Source organism: Fusarium solani, assembly GCF_023522795.1.
Source record: "Fusarium solani strain SB1 chromosome Unknown bctg00000004, whole genome shotgun sequence".
Taxonomy (NCBI): Eukaryota; Fungi; Ascomycota; class Sordariomycetes; order Hypocreales; family Nectriaceae; genus Fusarium; species Fusarium solani.
In genome coordinates, this window is record NW_027072152.1 from 294,522 (window position 1) to 309,463 (window position 14,942).

Here is a 14,942-nt window from a genome sequence, read left to right on the forward strand (position 1 = left end):
GCGTTTATCCCTTATACCTCGTGGGTACCGCCCCCAAATGTACGCACACAGTAAGCGCTGCGAGGATTCAGCAGTGGACCCCTTGTTCTCCAGGCTCCAAGGCCAACCACACACCAAGACTTAAGCAACTCGACGCGCCCCTAACACCTATTCGTCGAATATCGCCAATGTCCTTCAATAATGGGAGACAGCATGTCGGAGTCTGAAGAGAGTGCTTCCAACTCTCCGATACACGACAGAGTCTCTGGTGAGAGTTCGAATGAAAGACATGCATACTCCGACGTTGCCGATCTCAACGAGGACAAGGACGACGACAATGAATCCACCTTCTCGTGCTTATCTGATCCGGACACTGACGAGCTACTCTCCATCTGTGCAACCGACGAGGGCAACTCCGATGACAAAACTCGACATCTGGGATTGAGCAGACCTTGGGGATTTTCAGACTATGACGACTACGCGTGGGTGGCCCATCACTGTCTATTCTTGACACTGAACTGATTCTTACTCAGTGTAATCACCGTCCACGGCCTTCGTGACGACCATAACACGGTATGGACATCACACAAGGGAGATCAATGGGTCGGCCAGCGATTGTTTGAGCACCTCTCAGTTCGACAACTAGATTACCTCTATGCTACCGATGAGTCGTCAAGAGTCTTCCAGGAAGGTGGAATCAAAGCTGAGGCTCGAAACTTGCTACGTCTGTATAGTGAATACAGACGAAAGCTCTCAGATGTGAGCGATCTCTATTACGCGGCTACATCAGCTGGCTAATATAGTTATAGACAGAGGTGGATAGGCCTATTATATGGGTGTGTCACGATATTGGAGGTACCATAGTCAAGCAGGTTAGTTGTTCCTTTTCGTCTTGATAATTGAAACTCACGCTTTTCAAGGTCCTCATTGAAACCGCTCAAGCTGCTCTCGCTGAAGACTACGAAGATGAAGAAACCCGGGAGTACATGAAAGAAGCTCACAGGAGAATTGCAACTCTTTCCACCACAATTGTACGATATCATCCTCTCATCCCTGCTATTCTCTCTCATCGAGACTAATCTGAGTCCCTAACAGATCTTTCTCGGTTGCCCTCACCAATCAGAGTCCATCGACACTCTCGAGGATGAGCTACACAACTTGATCAGTCTTCCAGGCCCAGATATCAAGAATAGAGTCATGAGAAAGATTAGAAATCTTGCTCAGCAAGTGGACAAGATCAACCTTCAGTTTCTGGATACCAAGTTACTCTCCCGCTTGGTCAGCATCAACGTCTTTCACCTTGACGCTCTCAAGACGGACGAGTCGAGCAACCCCAACGGTGATGGAGCTCCCGACTGCACCAGCGTCACCCTTCAGCCGATACACAGTAACGATGCACCGCACGTTTGCTGCACTCGGTGTCTTCTCTCAAGAGGCCATTAGCCACGCCGATCTGGTCAGAGGTGACGGAGACAGAGACGATGACAGCTGGGTTTTTGTTGTTAAAGAACGCTTCAATTCCGACATGTACCGTGCGTGAGACCCTTCTGACACTCGTTTAGTCCGTTACTGACGAGTATCTAGCTCTCAAGGTGAATCCTAGTCTCATCCATTTGCAAACCGCTCTCCTGTCCATGACCCCTCTAATAAGGTTACCAAAGGTGCAGATGGATCTAACTGTCCCCGAGGATCGGCAGCTCCCGTTCCTCACCTGGCTTACCAGCCAAGAGGCATACAAAACTTCTGACGGCATGATGGGACCATGTGCGCTGTACCTCGAAGGTATTGCCGGAGACTCAAAACGGACTGCCATGCTCACCCAGCACATATCCGCCAAGTACGAGTACGAATACGTAGACATCTGGGGAAAGGATTTCGGAGGCTCTGCCTTTTACTTCGAGTTCAAAAAACATGACAGCCGCTACAACAACATTAGGGCCATGCTCATCTCCTTCATCAACGACATGGCATGGCACAACTGGCGGAAGAACCCCGACGGTCCAGTCATCCGCACGGTGCTTGAGAACCTGGGATACCACCACCGCTGGTCATTACCGGATCTCTTTCAGCTGTTCACTTTGATCAGGCAGTGTCCGTGCGCGAACACCTGGGCGATCTTCTTGAGCTGTTTCGACGAATGTGTGGAAGGGGAGCGGACGTGGTTCCTAACTAGAGTCATGGAGCAGTTTGGCCACAATGAGTGGAACTACCGCATTGTCATCACGGCGAGTGGTCCTGACAGTTCGATCAAGAAGTTCATCTCCGAGTCTCAAGTCTTATCCATGCAAGACTGTCCCACGGGGCCAAAGGGATATGCAATCGACGAGAGGAACCTCGCTGTGTCTGAGCTTGGGTCAGCTCTGCAAGACTTATTCAAGAAATGTCCATTTATGAAAAAACATGAAACACAGATCAAGGGTCTCATGAACGGATGCAGCGATGCACCTCATCTTGGTCATAGGATCATTGACTGGCTTGGTGACTATGGCCGGAGAGCAGCCAAAATCGCAGACATCGGCGAAGAGATCAGCAAACTACGCCCAGTCACACCAGAGAATGTCCTGCGCGTCTTTATCGAAAGTCAGCCCAGAAGAAGGCAGAACTTAGGTCACAGAGCCTGCCAATGGGTCAAATACGCCATGGAGCCATTCACGATTGAGGCTCTGGGTCATGCAATCACTGCGGTCGCACTCTATCCGCGCAGTTCACCAGAGAATTTTGACCACGCGCGGCTCGCTGAGGGCATTTCAAGTATCTTCTGCGGAATCATCATCATAGACAATGGGGAGGTCAAGTTCTCTCATCCCTTATTATACTCCGCTGGGTCAAACTATGAGGAACCTGCAGATGCTCATTACCGACTCGCTACCGCCTGCTTACGATACTTGACGCACCATGAAGTGCAGGAGAAATATTCCAAGTTTTCTTTCAACAAATATGACGGAGACATACTCCAGCGTCCCCTCATTATTCCTCGAGACAATTTTCTTGAATATGCTGTGCGATTTTGGTCTGAGCACTATCGACTTTGCCGCCTGGCTCTATCTCCTTGCGACCCCCAATCAACTGGATGGGGAAAAAATTCCTCCGCCACAAAAAGGAGTTCCAACGATGGTCCGAGGCTTATTATCTTCTTTCAAACCCATTCACGCGCATTCAGCGAAGTTACCTCTCTCCTTTGCCCGTCATAGCCGCACTGGGATTGCAAGACTTTGTCAATATGCTGATCTCGGACAACAAGGGCTCGAAGTGGTTCCAGCAGGACCTATGGCTGGCGATCACAGAAGCATCACGGAACGGCCATGCATATATCGTTGGCAGGCTCTTGAACGAGGTTCAAGAGGTTCAAGAGTTGGCGCTGCAGGATGCCATCTTCTGGGCTGCCTCCCCTGGAAACGAAGAGATGGCCGTTCAGCTTCTAAACAAAGTTGCATCGCCTCAAAGCTTTCCTTGGCCCGAGCAGATTATGTTCCGCGCCGCGTCTGCTGGACTTGAGCCCCTGGTTCCAGCTTTGTGCAGAGATGGTTACGACCTGGACGAATGGAATGGCAAATTTCGCTACACAGCTCTGCAAGCAGCCATCTTCTGGGGTCACTATGATGTGGCCAAGATCTTGGTAACCTCTGGAGCCGACCTAGCTGTCCGGGACACCGACGGCAGGACCCCCTTGCTTCTGGCTGCTATGTTAGGCCAGCCAGAGATGGTGCAGTTGTTCATCGATCACGGCGCCAAAGTCAACGACAAAGACAATGGCCGCTACTCAGTTGTACACACGGCTGTTGATGCAGGCGAGTATCAAGCGCTCGACTTGCTCCTCAAGGCTGGGGCCGACGTCAAGTCTGGTGACCCCGAGGCCGACCTACCTTCCCCCCTCACTCTTGCAGCGAGTTTCAACAGTAAGCATTGCATTCGTGTGCTTTTGGAATATGGAGCAGATGCACGTACTCCCTCAAGCAATGAATCTCCTCTCTACTGTTGCTGCGACAAAGTTCAGATGATTGAGACCTGTCGTTTGCTTCTCGAGCACGGAGCAGATCTAAACGAGTCTTCTGAGGAAAGGGCAATGCTTCTTGTTCGCGCCTTGGGTTCCCAGAGTAAGTAAATGATCAATCTCCTGATTGAACACGGCGCCAAGCTTGACTCTTTCGATCCGTGCGAGAACCTGCAGCTCAAGACACCCTTGTCAAACGCCGTTTGGGAGTGTTCCATCGACATGATAGAGTTCCTCATTGAGAAAGGAGCCTCGGTTAACTACGCCCCTGAGGGGACTCAATCTCCTCTGTTTGCCGCAGCCTATCAAGGGACAGATATCGAAAAGGCCAAGTTTCTCCTTAGCAAGGGCGCGGACATCAACTGGACATGGACTAATAACTGGACCGTGCTGCACGCTTCCTACGACGCCCCCGAGTTTGTGTCACTCGTCCTTGAGCACGGCGCAGATATCAACGCAGTGAGTGACGACTATGGCACTGTCTTGATGATGGCCGCTAGATGGGGACACATCAACACCATTAGAGAAATAATAGCACATGAGATTCCGAAAGCAGACCTCGACTTGGAAGTCGACCCAGGTGGTGTGGACCGTTCATTTTTGGCTCTCTTTTATGCCGTCGAGAACCACAACTTTGACTGCGCGGGCCTCCTCCTCGAAGCTGGAGCTGATCTAGCCGAGTTCCGAGACCCAAGGCAAATTCTTTGGGGCTTTTCAAACCCCTTGCCCGAAGAAAAGGTCCCAGAACTGCTCAGTTTCATGAAGCTCTGCCTCCAGCGAGGACAGATGCTAATTACGTCGATGAAGCCAAAAACACAGCACTGCACTGGTTGAAGCAATATACCCCAGTGCAAGCTGTCAAGCTACTGATCGACTCGGGGGGCCCAGTCAATTCTCTGAATGACCAAGGTCTGACGCCACTAGCTATTGCCACCCAGGAGGGCAACGTCGCCGTGATGAGATACCTCATTACCAGAGGAGCCCGGGCAGGTATCTACATCCCGCACCTCGGAAGCCTCTTGCACATAGCCTGTCTCCAAGAAAAGCATGTCGATAATAAAATCTACCTCGAGATGGTGCAAATTCTCGCCGACGCCGGAGCTGATCTCAATGCTCCTGGTCCATTACCTGCTGGCGAGCCTCTCTTGTACACGATCATTTCTTCCGAAAAGTCCTACTTAACCCACCATCGCTCTGTTTTCAGGTATCTTGTGAGCGACCTTCGCGTGGACGTCAACAAGCCCACCAACTCTGGAGAAACCCTCATCATCGCTTTAGCCAGACACAGCAACCTGAAGAAGCTGCGGTATCTCATTCACCACGGGGGCAACATCAACGCCGCCGATAATGAGGGTCGACGAGCCATCCACTATTTTTCTGCCAATGCAGAGCCCTACATTGAATACAGGAACATCCGCTACTTTGCCAAAGCCGGCGCTGATCTATATACCCCGGACAACTACGGGCGGACCCCTTTACACATTGCAGTAGGCGGGAGAGACCCTGTAGAGTGTGCCAGGGTAATTCTCAAAGCATCTACCCAGAGCTTCAATATCGACATCAAGGATATGGATGGATGGACACCTCTCATGTATGTATGCAGGTCCGAAATGGCGGACGCTAACATGCTTGACCTGCTCGTGAAAGAATACGGAGCTGATGTCTGGCCCGTGAGCTACGACGGCCAGTGGTCAGCCCGGAAACTCGTCAATCTGGTCGATATTTCGGACTATGATTATCCACTCGAACTTTTAGAGCCTCCTGAGGACAAGAGGGAGCGCATCGGCCCAGATGGAGTCAAGCAAACCTGGGACCCTGCATTCCACACGACAACGCCAGAGGATTATATCAACACAAAGTGTGACAGCTGTCTCCTGGTAAGTCTTCAACCTTTATCTTTCCATATAGTTACTAATACGTCTCGTATCTATAGCCGAGTTCTGGCCAGTGGCATAGGTGTCGAGACTGTACTGAAGCTATCTGGTTCTGCTTCAAGTGCTTCCCGCATAGAAACGAGGTGCACGAAACAGGTCACACCTTCAAACTATGCACCTTTTTTATCGAGTCAGAGGACGAGCGAAGCGAGCACAGCGGCCAGGATCGCGAGGCGTCGGATGGTGACGAATCCGATGCGTTTAGGGCGGGCTCCGGATCTTCTGGGACCGAGGAGACCGACACTGAAACCGGCGACGATGACGATGATGATGACTAGATTGAAAGCAGCTGTTGTAGTTCATTCGAAGGCATTTGAGGTTGGGCTTTGGTTGTCGTTGCAACTCTTGGTGAACTTCACGTCAAGGGCTGGGTTAAAGCAAGGTGAACCGACTGTATGTATGTATGACCATGCCTATGTACAAAATTTTATGAGAAAAAAAAATGGATTCCCTCGCCTATTCCAGCTTCTTTAAATCTTCTTAAACACAGAAAGACTAGAAAGTGCCGCACCAGGCCACGAAAACAGAGTGTTCGAGTTGCAAGACGACCCGAGCGCCTGGTTGTTCATCCAAGCAGGCTCCCAGTAGTACAGTCCCCTTCCACGGTTGACCTTGCTCACAATGCTAGCAACCTTTTCAATAAACTGAGTCTGACCAGCGGCGGAAAACGGAATGTTGCGCATGTCGCTAGGGAAAGCCTCCGCGGGCGAAGGACAAGATGTAGGCCAGTTGAGCTCGCTGACGACGATTTCCTTGCCCCATTTGCTAGCCAAGTTCTTCAAAGACGTCTCAAGAGCCGAGAAGGTAGCGCCAGCTCCGTAAAAGGGATAGTAAGAAACACCCATCATGTCAAAATCGGAAAGCTTGAGGCCTCCAGCGTTGAGGACGTTGGTGTAAAAGTACTCTTGGGTACCCCAGTCCCAGCCCTTGTCGAGGTGGATCATAATCTTGGGCTTGGGGTTGAGGGAAGAATCCTTGATGCCGAATGCTGCAGAGTTGAGGAGTCGGCCGGTGTTGTAGAATGACTTGGTCGAACCAGTGGGGAAGAGAAGACCAGCAGTGATCTCGTTACCGATGGAGATGATGGAAGGCGCGACGCCAGCAGATTGAAAGGCGTTGGAGACTTGGAGGGTGTAGTTGTAAAGTCTCCAAGAAAGATCGTCAACGCCAGTCGGCCAGCCAGAGGGGATCTTTTGGTTAGCCGGATCAGCCCAGCTGTCACTGAAATGCAGTGTAAGGTAGACACTCAAGCCAGCAGCCTTGGCACGCTTGGCAAGCTTGAGGTTGTAGTCGAGGTTATAGTCGCCGTTGGATGGGTTCACCCAGACGCGCTGTCGGACCGAGTTGACGCCATTAGCAACCAGGATCTTTTCGAGGGATTGCGATGAGCCGCCGTTGGTGTACTTGATTCCCTTTGCCTCCTCGAGGAGTAGGGAAGACCAATCGACACCTCGATAGGTCAAGGCCGAAAGGGCCAGAGAGCAGTATGAAATGAATGCCAAGAACCGAAAGGCCACCATCTTGTCGTCCGTATAGTTCCGGTGTCTCTCAATTCAAGAAAGACCATTCGTTTCAACCAGCGACCACGTCTTTTAAGTAGTCTCGGATCACGGACCTAAAACCCCGTGGTCCGATTTTGGCATGTAACATGGCGACTAGGATGTTTGTTTCTCCTCCAATCAAGGGTCCATATACGTCGCGCTATAGTGTTTCACTGCTTTTTTTCCGTGAAACTCAAAGTCCTTAATAATGCCTCGTATCAAATAGGGAGACACGTTAGCTTCGGATATAGGACCAGATGGGTAGATGGCCAATCGGAGGTTGTGAGTCCGTTGCAGGACTGGCTCCTCCGGCTCACACCGCCATGGAATATGGTGTGTCTATCACGGAAAGCACGGCTTCATGGACCTTCTCGAGATCGGAAACCTTATTTAGAGCCAGCCATGACGACTTGGGAATTTTGTATCACCGAGATGAGCCCGAAATATCGCATCAACTTCCTGATATAATGCCGGCAGGGTCAACTATTTCTTGATGAAGACAAGAGAATTAATCAACACAGTATCCTTAACAAGCGCAATTGGACTATTCCTTAACAGTATACCTAGTCAGCCGCACTTGTGATCGACGAACGCAGATCTTTGGGGTTGCATCCGTGATCCGCGCCAATGACTGCCGACATCTGAACGGCAAATTCGGCCGGATTGATTCGTCACTTCAGATTCCCGACCTTTGTCGGTGACATTTCGTTTCCGGGGAAAGACCATGATTTCCTTTCTAGTCACCTCTCAAACTCAGAAAACCGCGGCTACAGGACGCTCAAGCTCGAAGTGCTTACTTACGGTCTATCCCTCAAGGTAAAAGATTACCGTGCTCATCAACTTAATTCTCTGGGGTAGACTAAGAGTCATAATCCATCTATCTTGGGTCTTGCATGATTAAGATATCCAAAGTTTACGTGCGAGTGGCAGTCTTTATTTGTGTCCAAGCCGACAGGTCATGAATCAAAAAATGTTCTTAAAACTAAGACTGTGAACAGATTCCCAATCATCAGTACTCCAAGTCCCCCATAGTTGAATCACCTGTTGAGAACGGATTTGGTTCTTTGGGTTTTGTTTGGTTTCACTCAAACAAGTATCATTAGGGTGGTTCTGTAGCTGTATTTTTCTACGAGAAAGAACTCGCCTCTCGGAGGTACGTCCAACCTGGAATAACTTAGAGTACACGTCATCTAATATTAGGCGTCTTTGTTGCATATTAATTGGCCTGATACCACCGGAAAAAATCAAGGAAACGTTGTTCGTTGAGTTGACAGAATTGCCACTTACCCTAGGGCTCGAACGAGTTCATGTCGTGCAGTGAGGAGCAACTCTCAGCCGGCATAAAGGTGACGATACACAGTAATTTGATTTTGAAAATACACCTCTTACGCCCAGATGCTTCAAGCTCAACCTGGACGACACAATGAGGCCCCGACGGGCGACGCTGACCTCCCCTATCAATCAACCCCTGTTTCAGTTAAATGGTAGAACATTCAAGGAGTGCATTACAAATTAAACGGTCTTGGCATTAATTAAGGGATTATTCGTCTTGATTAGTCCATTTTCAGACTCCGTGATATGCTTTTGTAACAACACCCAGCTCAATCTCACTTGCGGGTTTATCCCCATTCGTGCTGCTCGCCTGGCCATGCTCCTCCCCAAAAGCCGCTCTATCGAGTCCAGCCTGTGTTTCTGTCGGTGAAGAAACACGACGACCAGTTTCCAATTCATTTGTCGTAACAGTGACTTCGTTCTTCTGGTAAATCTTGAGCGGAATGCTGTCTCCGCTGTTGATCTGCTCCTGACTCTCCGAGATGCTGAGTCCTGGCTCATGGCTTGTTCCCAGCCTCGTTCTCCGTTCCTCACGTGTAACGCTGGTGAGATTTCCGTAGTTCGACCTGAAGCGGGAAGTAGCCTCGCCGGTGCGCTGGCCTGACGATTTGCCGTATCTGGCGGCGAACGAGCCCAGTCTGAAGACGCGTTGAAGTAGTGTCCATGTGAGGGGAAGGTTGGCGGTGATGATGGCTGTAGATACTTCGCGGATGTACCAGTAGATCCACTCGCTGCCGTATGGATCTCCAAGACTGTAGTACTTGCTAAGGGCAGCTGCCAGGATCTAGTTGACAAGGTTAGCATAATCGATTTTTAGAATTCGGGCCGTCTCAAGACTTACTGTGAAGATTCCCAGTGCAAACACGGCACAAAGGACAACCTTTCTCTTGATGGCAAGCTGCGACTGCAGAAACACCGGCATCGGAAGGGCGATAATCATAATGTCGGAAGAAATGTTCATGACGGCGTTGGTAATCATGTGATTGGTCTCTGCTGAGCAGTTCACTAGATCCAAAGTTAGTTGAACTGAACATGCAATAGTGGCAACATCAGATGTTCTCACAATCTTCAGGCGGAACTTGCCAGTAGTGGCTAAAGGGTCTGCACCAAGCAGCAAACCACAGGATCTGCATCACGATAAATCCCAAGACCACGTATCCAGCAACGATCTTGACAAAGAAGTTTTGCCGCAAACTCAAACTGTCGTATCATTAGTATGGTATCGTCGATAAGAAAGGGAGAAACACTCACGTCAGTCGGCCGTACATGAACAAGAGACAGCCTTTGACACCCCAAAGTGTAAACATCTGCATCTGCTCGGTAACCAAGACGAGCTTGGATCCGTATTCCCTGTCGGCAATGTTTTGCTTGTCATTGAGATCAACCTTTTCTCCGGGCTGGATGAGGTTGGTTGGCGTATAGGTCAACACTTTGACAATGACCAACAATATTGTGTATGTGATCTAAAAATTGTTAGCGTGATGAAGAATGGGGTCGTCTCTGTGGGAGGTTACCATCGTGAAAACCATGAGGTAATCATCAGCCAACATGTTCTTCCATGATCCCAGCAGCATTCTTCTCGAGATCCTAGATACGCGTCAGATCGACAAGCGAACCATCAAAAAAGCAAAAAGCGACTCACATTCTCGAGAGAACCACCACCAGGGTCAGGGCGTACCACGCCCACATCTCAGTGTCGAGATTCGACATGTTGATCGACAGAATGTAACCTCACAAGCTGCCATCCAACAACTCTGAAAAACGGGACGCAAAACCTCGGGGCATGGGAGCAAGGGGGAAGCTGGGGATTTTGAGACCCAGATTTCAACACGCGTCAGTTAAGCTCGTTCCCACTGGGACCACAGTCCCACGATTAAGAATAGCAAGGCATGACTTGCAAAGACCCAATTTTCACTCTCAGACCTCGAAAAGTCATCCCATCCAACAACGCCCGGACATTGTCGGCGTCCCCTGCGCACGGTTTTCGTTCCCCCTTGCTAGCGTTGACGGCATGTCGACCACCTGCCAACTGCGAGTCAGAGGCTGTCGATACCCGCCCACTAAATCGTTCTCGATGCCTGTGGAAGCTGGACCGAGCCCCGAGTTAGCGTCTCGTGAGACGCGCTATTACACAATTTGGACTCTAATCCCGACTTATCGAACGCCACGAACTGGTGGGTTTCGGCCGGTTCGGATCAAGCTGAGGCAATTTGTTGGTTCACGTACGCCAGACACAAACCCCTGGATGTCATCGTGGAGCCTCACAAAAGCAATAGACCCATGACCTCGTTGCGCAATCGGAGCAAGGTCTGAGATTCGACACGTGGCGAGGGCCTGTTAGAGTTCAGATGCTCCTGGCAACGGATCCATCGACCCAGATAAGAACCTTTCCATCGGATCCAGGGGCCCCAGGAACAGAGTCGCATCGGAGGCTGGCTCAGATCAGGCTGTTCGTAATTGCATGATGTACAGGGGTTCTTGTCAGAGCGGGTGAGCCTTCATTTTTGGGAGTGGCATGTCGCTTAAAGATCCAAGCGAGGCAGACACATCTTGATGGAACAGGCCACGATACGGCCTTGCAACGGCTGTCACGGCCAGGGCTGAAAAAACTCTGATTGCCGAAGTTATTCCTTCAAGCCCAGTAGGGTAAGCTCGGTCTACAACTAGAGAACGCCATGCCGGGACTGCTGACGCCACCCGTTCCTGGTCAACATTCCAATTCTTGGCCTTTTCAAGCCTCAAAAGACGAATTATCATTGATTTTCAATTTTCCACTAAGCGAAATTAATCATGTACATTTGATCGAATCAGACAAGTTTGTTGGTCCCTCCATGTTTGAAAGCATTGATCAATCATTCCTCGCCACATCTTCAACACCAACACTGTAATCACTCCCATTCCCACCAATCATCAAGCAGCCAGTAATCTTGGCCGTATTCTCGTACTTACCCTGCACCAGCCACGTGACCATGCAGTCTATCACCTCGCCGCCGGTCACGGTGTGGGTGAGACACGGGTCCTTGAGCATTTCGATGCCGGGAATTCTATGGATCGTCAGTCTCATCACAGCCAAAAGTGGGAACGAGAACCTACTTGATGCAGCCACGGTTAACCAGCTTGTCCTTTGTATCATGGAGGTCAACGTGCGTGAGCTTCAAGACATCGACAAAGAGCTGGTTGCGCCACGTGATCTACGTCGCAATACCCTTGCATCCACCAGTCTCCTTGAAAGCATTAAAGAAGCCCTTTCTGTCGCCCTCGATGGAACCAGAATACTGAGCCACACCCTTGGCGGAAGGCCCACCAATCAACCCGACAGAAAGATCCGGCGAGGCCACCTTGAGGTCGAATTTGAGACCAACGGGGAGACCCAGTTTAGCCGAGACCATGAAGTCGCCTTCAACCCGTCCACGGGTTATCAAGGTCTATGTTCTTCCACACGACCTTATTCTCACTATCGCTGACGGTTTCTCGAGCACCTCTCTCGGTCTCACTGGCCGCGTCTTGAACTATGCCATCATGGCTAGTCTCTTCTCCAAGCGATCCAGTAATCCAACCTGACTGGGGTTCATGAATGTCACTGTCTTCGAGATAGGATGGCTCGCAACCATCGCAATAACTCGAATCTGAGCCTTCATCATCTGCGTCCATAGAGTAATCGCTGCGAGTCCCAGTCTCTGGCCATCTGCAATCGTCCCAGTAAGGACAGAGGTGTTCAATACCCTCCCAGAGCTTTTCAAAATCGGACCTCTTGTACCTTGAGTCGTATCTTGGTAACCTGGGGTAAAGTTTGCGGAATTCCGATAGATTGTACCCGCAGGTTACGAGGGCAGCATCCCATAGATCACCCCTATATCCACCAACTGGGGTCCATTCGCCCTCACATTCAAACTCATTTTTGATGTATGCTGTCATGGATACCGATCGATGATTGTCGTCGACTGCGAAGACTGAAACCCCTCGCTGGATCAAATAGACCAAGCTTTCCAGCTCGTCACTCGTCGAAGGGTTCCATGCAAAGTAAACGAGAGTGTGGAGACAAGTGAAGCCCTTCAATAAGGCCATGTGGTTGTTGGTCACACGGGCTTGAATGTTCGCCCCAGCATCGACGAGGGCAGCCAGGGCATCGCGATTACAATGTCCCCGTGGCCATGAGCCACACACTCGATGTAGCATCGTTCGTCCCATGTCGTCGACTTCGTTAACTGCGCCTGAGACAAATGGAGCGCCATAATGCGTATAAAATCTTAAAGCGGACTGCATTTATCAGTAGATACTCGGTTTCACATCGCGACTTGAGTCCATACAGCATCCGCTTCGGCGCAGGCTTCCACCAATGGGCTGAGGTTCTCGTTTGCATCTAAAAGTGGATCTGCCCCGTGCTGCAGCAGTAGTCTCAGAGTGTCATTCCGATCCAACTGTTGTGCTATTATCAAGGGAGTTCTCTCGATACGGTGGTTGTAACAGCCTATCGCATCGACGTCCAACCCGGCCTCGATGAGAAGTTGGCATATTTCGGGCCATGCTGTGGCATACTGATGATGATGTTAGTAGTTGTAATGCATGAAGTGACTTGCTGGCGGAGACTTTCATGAAGCAGGCCTGTTCCTCTCTCGTCCTGAACTCTCACATTAGTCTTGCCCTCTGCAAGCATGACCCGGAACTCGTGGATTCGGCCTCGTCTCACGATATTGAAAACTGGTGAGTCACGGGGAATGATGGGGTTGATAGAAATTCTTGGGATGCTCTGAACGCAGTGATCGGAGAGCTGGCCTTGTGTGACGGATATGTGAATAGTTAGCGCATGGTTCGTTGGCCGGAACGAAAGGCTAGCCACAACATCCCCGTGAGATTCTTCCTTGTCTAGGGGGCCCTCAGAGGTCTTTTCGTGTACAACTCGTTTCCTCTTGTTTGTGGTGATGGCAAGAACTCCACAGTCAATGCCTATCTCCTCTCTAAGCCGCTTCTGCTTGATGCCTACGCGTTCGGGCACACTCGCGAGGATGGTCCTGGGACCTTGCATTTTGAACTATTAGCTAGATGATGGTACTCAAAGGGATGACTGCGGCTCGGAGCACATGCATAGGGAAACTCACTGTTAGGGTTGATGGCTATCATTGAAGCGCTATAAATCATCCCCCCGATCATTCGCAGTTCGTTTGGAAGGCTTGGTAGTTCCTGAGGCAGCGGTAGCGTGCTCTGGTCCTTGCAGACTTTGTCTCTTGCAGATTGAATAAGTCGCTCCAGATCATTAATGATCTGCACCGCATCCTCCGCGTCCAGCGTCGACCCGTTGTTGTCGACCAGGCGAGATAAGCGAGAGACACTCTCCTCTAGCTTGGAGCATGCCTCCATGACTTCCGGCTCGGCAACGCCCGAGACATCTTGGCGACTGTTTCCACCAAGCTCCCCTGTCGCTGCTGGGTTGCCATTCTCTGTGTCTTTTTTATCTAGGGGATCTTGGATTCTTTCCATCTTGGCCAAGATCTGCTGAATGATGCTTTCAGTGGTCTCAGCCGTGCTCGCATTGATCGAAGAGGTCCTGGCGGTGGCTTCAGCCTGAAGCAGCGTGAGATACAAGTTGATTTGGTTCCCGAAGGCTCGAATTCGGTCCTGGGCCTTCTCAATATCCTTGTCCTTCCGCACAGCGCGAAGTCTCATACGTAGTCGGTCGGCTCGGCTCGTTGAGATAGGATGTAGACTCTTGAGAAGAGCATCAAAGTCGGATAGCGTATTTGCGCAGGTATCTAGGTGTGATTTCAGCGATGCGACGGTCTTGGGCGAAGAAATGTCCAAGGGATATTGTGACAGCCGCTCGAGGAACGTGGACAGTATCTCGACATCTTGGGCGAGCTAGGTAACAGTCTGAGGCGCGTCATTAAAGCTTGATAGGAAGTCTCGAATGCCTTTCGCCGACTTGATGGTCAAGTCAATGATGGCGAGCGCACCGGCGACGGCACTGACGCCGTCCATAGTGTTTGTGGTGATGGGAGTAGGCAGGTTTGGGCAGACTTGGGCTGAAAGATCAACTTTGTCCCCTTGTACGGTTGCAGTTTCTCCGCTTCCGTAGAAGCAGGCTGTGCAGAGTGTCGTCCGCCTTGGCTGGCACGGGAGGCGAGATAATTGGTGGCTTCAATTTCTCACAGCCTGGTTCGCGATGGCTCA

General features: G+C 50.6%; 4 protein-coding genes across 4 annotated transcripts; 1 reads left to right on the forward strand and 3 right to left on the reverse strand.

Moving 5' to 3' along the window:
* Window positions 1-180: 180 nt before the first annotated feature.
* On the forward strand, window positions 181-6,182 carry MRS44_007149 (uncharacterized protein; the record flags this gene model as incomplete). The annotated part of the gene is made up of 11 exons (XM_065620418.1): window positions 181-461; window positions 513-738; window positions 789-851; window positions 900-1,010; window positions 1,075-1,366; window positions 1,413-1,511; window positions 1,564-2,978; window positions 3,140-4,051; window positions 4,115-4,724; window positions 4,778-5,847; window positions 5,904-6,182. The coding sequence occupies 11 exons, from the start codon at window positions 181-183 to the stop codon at window positions 6,180-6,182; spliced, it is 5,358 nt and encodes a 1,785-aa protein (XP_065476490.1).
* A 192-nt stretch (window positions 6,183-6,374) lies between these two features.
* On the reverse strand, window positions 6,375-7,424 carry MRS44_007150 (uncharacterized protein; the record flags this gene model as incomplete). The annotated part of the gene is made up of 1 exon (XM_046281465.1): window positions 6,375-7,424. One exon carries the CDS (start codon window positions 7,422-7,424, stop codon window positions 6,375-6,377), a length of 1,050 nt encoding a protein of 349 aa, XP_046129321.1.
* A 1,585-nt stretch (window positions 7,425-9,009) lies between these two features.
* MRS44_007151 (uncharacterized protein) lies at window positions 9,010-10,487 on the reverse strand (the record flags this gene model as incomplete). Its single annotated transcript, XM_046283751.2, has 6 exons — window positions 9,010-9,561; window positions 9,619-9,782; window positions 9,841-9,977; window positions 10,029-10,240; window positions 10,292-10,364; window positions 10,420-10,487. The coding sequence occupies 6 exons, from the start codon at window positions 10,485-10,487 to the stop codon at window positions 9,010-9,012; spliced, it is 1,206 nt and encodes a 401-aa protein (XP_046129320.1).
* Window positions 10,488-11,968: 1,481 nt separating this feature from the next.
* Window positions 11,969-14,750, reverse strand: MRS44_007152 (uncharacterized protein; the record flags this gene model as incomplete). The annotated part of the gene is made up of 6 exons (XM_065620419.1): window positions 11,969-12,174; window positions 12,233-13,034; window positions 13,085-13,312; window positions 13,408-13,793; window positions 13,874-14,591; window positions 14,640-14,750. 6 exons carry the CDS (start codon window positions 14,748-14,750, stop codon window positions 11,969-11,971), a joined length of 2,451 nt encoding a protein of 816 aa, XP_065476491.1.
* Window positions 14,751-14,942: the final 192 nt, after the last annotated feature.